We start from the raw sequence: 7,883 nt of genomic DNA, 5'->3' as shown, positions 1-7,883 counted from the left end.
CCCTGGGTTGCATCCTGGTGTCGTGCTACCACTAAGCCTCCCGAGTCACGAGGCCAGCCCAACACCGGGCTTCCTGGCTGATGGGTCACCCTCGGTGTGTTGCACCATCAATCGCCTTTCACCCTACCTATATATTTATCATCTTCGCCAACATTCTAAAACAACTAAACAATGGAAAACACAATCCAGCCACTCTCTGCCACCCCATCTACGACCACCTATCACCAAGAATGCGACAACACGTCGATGCCACTTTCATCTTAGCTAAGACCTCATCTCAGGGGGCGTTGAAATCCTAAAAAAAATCCTAGACGAGTTTGCTCTACCCATTGATCTCTCCATCGTCTTCCAAAAACAACCTTCACCTCCCTTTCATGGGAACAACTCAAGAATGACATCAAAATCATTAACATACTAGGTTGTTCCATATCCTCCTTTCCACAAACGTACCTCACACTACCCCTCTCCCTATAAACTACCATATTCTATCTCCGGCCCCATCTTAGATAGGCGCCTTTGGTTTCTCGCAGGTTGGCATGCCCTTCTTCTTTCTAAGGGTTAGTATGTCAGTTTTCCGCCTACCCAAAAATGCAGCTGAAAAACTTTATGCTATAAGTTGTGCCTTCTTTTGGGTTGCATATCTGTCTTGTGTAGGTTCTCTTGGGAAAATGTTTGTAAGCCAAAAGAGTTTGACGGTTTAGGCTCAAAAGCATCCTCATCCGTAATGTGCGCTTGCTAATGAAAGTTGCCGTCCAATTTCTACTACCCTCCGATACTCTTTGATTTTCTTGGCTCTCCTCCATCACCCTAATGTCATTCAAAGATCACAAACTCCTAACTCGTTCCTATCCAACATCGTCAACCAACATATACCCCTTCGCTAGATCTCCTTCGTCCTAACACAAAATGGAGCTTCCGTCTTCTTCTGGCTAGACACCTAGGTCCACCACCATGCACTCGCTAACAGCTTTCCTAGTCTATTCACCCACTCCACTGATCTAAATATTATACTCCATTCATCTTAAAATAAATGTCTCAACTTTATACTAACTTTAGAGAGAGTAGTTTGCTCGGTCATTTTGATCGGTGTGCAGTTTAGCCTTTGAAATCGCCTAACATATTTCAGTCTACAAAGTTGCAGTCGCTTCTGTACTTGCCCTTCTCCACCAAGCATGCCTACCTATTCCTCATGCAAGAAGACATCAAGGACATGAGCGCACATTACATCTGACGCCTCGCGCTCCAAACAAGGTCAAAGTCCTTGCCTGCTCATGCTGCGGGCGCCAAAGTCCAATGGCAAGAGTAAATCCCCACCGAGAAACCACGCTTCATTCATTTCTTCAGTGTCCTCGCTACGTCATAGTTTTGCAACGCTTGGAAGACCTACACTCCCAGACCTATACTCCCACCCATACAGATGCATCCCAAGGTTTGGCGCCTTGCTCGCCATACTTCAGAAAATGCCAAGAACACGAAGGTATTCCGCCACAGATATCAAGCAAACTAAAGGTGGGGGAAAAAGATCTCAGTTGCCAATTTACCATCAAACGCATCAGACTGGTAATCTGTTTCAGAATCTGATATAGTATATCACACACACAAGCCATGGATTTGCTTTATTTTGTCTCATCTACATGATACTGCTGTCAACGGGGGCAAAAACGCCTAGGGAAAATCCACGAGGCTTGCATGTAATCCCACACATGTTACACCAGTTTAGTCACGGTACTCTGCCATGAACGTCTCATGGAACACCGTGAAGCGGGAGATGATCGCCGGGATCTTCTCCTCCTGCGGAAGGATCGTGCACCTGAAGTGCCATGTGCCAGGAACCTGTCGAGTACAGAGTATCAATGGCAATGTTATGGCTTGGGGTAAAAACACCGGAAGGGAAAGTAGATGTAATGTATACTGTTCAAAACCCAGAGTCCATAAATGCTTTCACTAACAATGGATAAAACCATATGAGGGGAAGGCCTTATGGCTAGCTTTATTAACTTCAAGCAATTTCAGTTCGGGCATGTTAGTTTTATATCTATGTTGAAAACTACATGATTGTTTTTTTTTTGTGAAAACCATATGATTGTTACCTGGTTGTTAAAATAATGCTACATTTATATGTCCGAACCAATAGTATCAGCGACTACAGGCATAAAAATAGCATAATATTTGTATCAAGATTGAATCTGCTCACCTGGCCAAATCCAGATCCAGGGACAACGACGATTCCGGTCGACTCAAGGAGACGAAGAGCATAGAATGCATCAGGTGCCTTGTTAGCAGCTTTAGCAGCCTCAATCGCCTTCTGTGGCAGACAGATTTGAGGGAACAGGTACATTGCTCCTTCAGCCTTGTTGCAAGTAATTCCCTCAAGTTTACTGAATGCAATCTCCAATGCCTGTGATCATGAAAGCAGCAGTAACAAATTTTAGCGTGTTTTCAACAATGCATTTAGGGGTATGAGATATAGAACCATGGTGCACCTTCGCACGACGAGCTAACGATGCAAGGATCCCATCCTTTTCTGCCTTGTATGAAGCATATGATTCATCACTAGCCTGCAGAAGCCATTAATGGTATTTATCTGAAGAACTTTGTATTCTCATTTAGGTGTAGAAATTTAAGGAGCGTCATGTCACTGACCTTTGGTGGGTTCATGACAAGACTAGCAAGGATCTGGCCGGTGATATTGGAACATAGGTTCACTGATGCTATTTTGTAGATCTGCTCTCTTACTGGAGCACTGAAGCCAGTAATCTCCATGTAACCACCTCTTTTACCACACTCACCATAATATCCTGGTGGTAGCAACAAAATAGTTTTGGCAAACCAGTAACACTGTGAATAGAAGAATAAGCATGTGGATCTTTCTACTTACCCTTAGAAACAGATTGATATGATACTAGAGGGAGATCCTCCTCGCCGTATCCCAAGGATCTCACTATCTTCTTGAAAGAGTGGAATTTCTTGTTGTCAGCGTAGATGTTCTCTTGGTATACCTACCAATAGATAAATGTCATGAATGTTACACACAACGAAAGAAATAGAATTAAGCAGGTCAAAGTGTGTTGTGATGCTTTGAGAACCATTATCCCTCACCTCATCAGCCAGAAGAACAAGACCCTCATTTTTGCAGAACTTCACTATGTCATATTGGTTTTCCTCAGCAAGTACCTATAAATAAATGGACCATCTCAATTATTGATCTTTTCTCCTTTTTAGTTATCTTAGTTCAGAATATTTTATACATATTGCAGCCCAAGCAAAAAATAATTATTTCCTAAGCTATCCTACAAAAGAATGGAGAAATATACTCACTTCAAGAATACGAGAAATGCACTCATTAAGTAAATATATGGAATGGACACCATAGTTGAAGCAAACCAAGAAGGTTTTCTGGACCAGAAGGAAAAAGATGAGTATAAACCTGTCCAGTAGGATTTCCTGGATTGATAACCACCAAAGCCCTAACGTCGATGCCTCTTGAGCGAGCATCTTCGAGTTGCTTCTTAACATCAGAGATTTCCAAACCCCAGCCCGTCGATTCATTGAGATAGTATGGGACCTGAAAGATATGCTCTCAATTCAGGATTTGGCGCCGCATGAAATATAACTATACTGAACTTAAACTTCTTTTGCCAGGCAAACAGGGAGGGTACATACAAGAGATCCGCCATGAAGAGCTATAGAAGCCGAGTACAAAGGGTACTGAGGAATCGGGACAAGAATGCCATCTTTCTCATTCCTTATCAGTAATTGCATCATCAGGTGCACCTAACAAGGGAAGAGTAACATGATATAAGAGTTAACTACTTTATGTTTGTTCATACATTGTCTAGCAATCGAAGGAAGAGGTAAATTTCATACCCCAGGGCTTGCTCCATCTGTAAGAAAAATGTCATCAGCATTAGCAGGGAATCCATCTCGTGAAGCGATCCCAGAAGCAATTGCATCACGAAGTCCTTTTATACCCTAGGAGAATGGTAAAAAAACAAAGTCAATCCAAGATTCCATATTTTTCTCCTTGCAGCAAGTAATAAATTGTGCAATGAGATGATTACCTGGCTATGACTGTATGCTCCTGTTGCTCTTCCAGGTATCAAGGCAAGAATCTGCTTTGCTCGAGAAATAGAATCAGCACTGCAACAAGATGAAGCATCAGGTATCATATGCAACAAGTTCATGCTAAGACAAATGAATTAGTTCTAGGTATTTTTCATAATCAATCAGAAGTGGCAACACACAGCACGTATCGATTTTTTAGCACTTATTAAGTATAGGCTTAAAATGTTGCAGATTGGTGCATCACACCCTATGGAATACTTTTACTCCACAATTGTGTTTTTGCAATTATTCAAGTTCATTTGAATCGCAAAAAAGTAGCATGATAGCACTTGGTTAAGGGTATCTGTCAAAATATCCTCCCATGCTAAGTTTTCCTTGCATTTGTTTCATGCTGATAAGCTACAATGATGCCGATATTCACCTGAACAATGTTTTGATTTCCTCCTTTTTCAACAGATCTGGATGATCACAAAGTGCAAGAACCTGCGATATACCATGTAAGAATCCAGCAGAACAAACTTTAAACTCTGCAGGTACAAAATTCACATACCTCCCTGAAGAATGTAACTGGTTGCTGACCAAGAGATTGTGGGTTCCCAATGTTACAATAGAGGATCTGCAAGGGGAAAAGTTGAATGAGCTAAGAAACTGTACAACATAACAAGAAAACTATCTATAACATTAACCTTCAGAATCTATGCTTAAGTACCTCATCAAAAGGTAGAGATCCTGGTTGAGTTTGAAGCTGTTGCTGCAAGCGCTGGAAACAAAAACAAAATTACCTGGTTAATCAATTTCTAAATACTTAATGGCATATGAACTGGCGTCTTTCAGGAAATGCCAGGTAACACCCTCTGTTTTTAAAGCGTATCAAACTGTTACTAATACCAAACAATTCCTTGTAAAAATTCAGAATAAAACTGCATCCTACTAAACTCTTATTAGACTTGGTGATTATCTAAAAACATGAGTAAAGAGTCAGCTAAACTCTTAATACAGGAGATTTCAAATTATGGTCAGTTGAAATACCTGAGCATGGATGACAATCTCTCCACGCACAGCATACTCACATTTTAAAACCTGCAACAGTCATAAGATAATTAACGAAGTGGCTAGTTTTTAGAAAATGCACATAGTTGATCAAATGATGGTCAAAATTAATCAGCGACTGAAATAAATAGAACACAGAATGCCAGTAAATTCTTGAAAGTGGAAATATAATGAACTTATAATCATGTCAGAGATGTGGACGGAATGCTATGCTGTCATATGACCATGTAATGGTAATAAGAACTCCAGGTGAAAGAATATGTGCACAGAGACAAGTGGTCAGTTCACCAGATGACCTGTCACCAAGTACAACATGCTAAAAAATTCACATGTTTTATATCCTCTGTCACCAAACTACAACATGTGAAAATCTTCACAAGTGACAGATTGGCAACTGAGCAGCATCTATGCTATCAATTAAACAACAATATTCGTGCTTCAGCATCAGAGATGACATTGTTTTATAGTGCCAAACAAAAAAAGGATGCTGACTGGCACCGTCACACAAAAAACTGCATGTCAGCAGCTCAATAGTACTGAGATCTACCTGCTGGCTAGGTTTCCCTCTTTTTTGCGGAAACTGGCAGCATCAAGGTAAAAACACTACACCACAGTACAGACTACACTTTTAGTAACTTGTAATCAACTGTTGAATAACTCTAATTTGCAGACCAAGAGTTCATCAGTTCACTCTGAATAAAAATCGAAGCATCTATCTTTAGATGATATATAAGTTCGCATGAAAAAAATCCTCGCTTTTCAACTTCGGGCTATCAGATCCAGAACACTAAAGCGGAATAACCAAGTGTTAAAGTGTATCAACTAGTACCACAAGTGGAGGACTGAATCAGAAACAGAAACTAAGAAGAATTCGATGAAGTAGACGGCCGACCACCCAACTCACAGATCAAATCAGCAACCCGCCCCCGCCTCACCGGAACCGGGCCAAGAAAGAGAGCAAGAAACAGACAGGAGAAGCGCCGCTCACCTTGGGGTTGAGGTTGTCCACGGCAACGGTGGCAGCCATGGCGAGATCAACTAAAGGCGAAGGGGGCGGCAGCGGCAGAGCAGCGAGTATCTTCCGACGCCTCTAGCTATCCGTCTCTATCTCTCCGCGGTTTTGTGGCGACTCGGAAGGGAGAAAGGAAGGCGATGTGCTTTATAAAGAAGGAGAGATCGGGAGGAGGATGGAAACAAAACAAGCAGGGGGCGCGGCGGAGGAGGTGAGAGGTGTTCACCCACAGGAAGGGACGGAGGAGGAATGGAAAGCGGGGGGAAGCCGCGGCATTGCGGGTGGGCCCGCGGGCGCCGCCGTCCTCAGCCGCGGTTTCGTCTCGTCTCGGCCTTTTGCTCTCAGAAAGTGTCAAGATCTCAAGTCCGGCCAATCCTTATTGCGTCCACGCTGCCGCTTTCTGTCATACCATATGTGAGGTGCAAATTTTCCCTTTGCCTTTTCGTGTTTCCTATTTCTTGTCTTTGCTTTTTGGCTCCGTGAGAGGTTGGAGAAGGAATTGCTGTGGCCCCGCACACGGGAAGAATTTGCCAAATCTTGTTATGTACACACTATATATAATTGCCTGTACATCGAAATGTAAATTTTCTACAGTATAGTTATGTTACACCGTGATTTACTTGCCCGTGTTGATATGATGGTGTAAACGAATGTCTACCAAATACTGTCTGTAATATACTTAGCTAAATATATTTTAGGATTTTTTGTAATCACTTTTTGGCTTACCAAAGAAAACATAACTTTATTTAGTAAGTCAATAAGATGTGGGACAATTAAGACTGTTTTCAAGCAATGATGCCCAGAAAAAAGATGGAAGATTGGATGAAGCACTCCGCGTAGCAAAAACATAATTAAGATGGAAGATTGGCTTACCGAAGAAAACATAAGTTTATTTAGTAAGTCGATAAAAATTTGGATAATTAAGATGGTTTTCAATGATTATGTCCACCTAGAAAAAAATTCATTGCTTGGATGGGCTTACACTTACACCTACCTATATCTATATCTATATCTATACCAATATAAAAAGACTCAAAGGAACAGATCCAATTGACCTCGGCCATCGAACTAAGTTAATCCAACTACCAAGACTGCTTCAATGGTGAGCGTTAAACATGTTTTTCATACAAATATTGCACTAATCACAAATTAACACATAAATAATAGCATACCTAATATTTACATGCAATTAATATATTCCTAAATATTAACGTGTGTTGCACGTGCGCATTTACTAGTGCTTATAAATGCACTTGTGTACTTCAAAATATCCAATAAATCGACACCTATATAACTTGCTATAACATATTAGCTCACATTAAAAAAAGGCGGAAATGCTATCTGGCGAGCATTCCCTCGGAGGGAATGGCAAGCGAACACATTTTTCCTGATTGTTTTAGTTGCGACACGAGATCAAACGTTGGCAGTTTCTATCCGTTTTGTCTAAAAAAAATCCCTTCTTCCCAGAAACTGCCATGCATCGTTGAAGAATCTATTAGCAAAAACGTTCGCAAATGCCACCCCTCAAAGCGAACATTCGACGGCTATTGGGGTCCTAAAGAAGATTTTTTTTCCCCTTTTTTAGCTTGAGACTAAATCATCGTGATTCTAGTATGAATCCAAGGTTTTAATTGAATCGATTTGTAGGATCGCAACAAGATAATCCAAGGCAAGAATTAATATTTACTAAAATGACTTGTGAAAAAACATTTGGATATACTTACAAGAAAATTGTCATCCATTTTGAATAGGCTTT

The 7,883-nt window shown here is 41.1% G+C and overlaps 1 protein-coding gene across 1 annotated transcript; it reads right to left on the bottom strand.

Annotated features, from left to right (window-relative positions):
• Window positions 1-1,510: 1,510 nt before the first annotated feature.
• LOC125548043 (alanine aminotransferase 2) lies at window positions 1,511-6,444 on the bottom strand. The gene is made up of 15 exons (XM_048711743.1): window positions 6,104-6,444; window positions 5,095-5,145; window positions 4,775-4,825; window positions 4,616-4,681; window positions 4,487-4,548; window positions 4,062-4,140; window positions 3,868-3,972; window positions 3,664-3,774; window positions 3,428-3,565; window positions 3,100-3,174; window positions 2,879-2,999; window positions 2,644-2,798; window positions 2,484-2,558; window positions 2,195-2,398; window positions 1,511-1,833 (listed from the first exon to the last, which is right to left on the bottom strand). The coding sequence occupies exons 1-15, from the start codon at window positions 6,140-6,142 to the stop codon at window positions 1,717-1,719; spliced, it is 1,449 nt and encodes a 482-aa protein (XP_048567700.1). The 5' UTR covers window positions 6,143-6,444; the 3' UTR covers window positions 1,511-1,716.
• Between the last annotated feature and the right edge of the window lie 1,439 nt (window positions 6,445-7,883).

This window comes from Triticum urartu, chromosome 1 (assembly GCF_003073215.2).
Source record: "Triticum urartu cultivar G1812 chromosome 1, Tu2.1, whole genome shotgun sequence".
Taxonomy (NCBI): Eukaryota; Viridiplantae; Streptophyta; class Magnoliopsida; order Poales; family Poaceae; genus Triticum; species Triticum urartu.
This window is presented reverse-complemented; position numbering and strand designations above follow the sequence as displayed.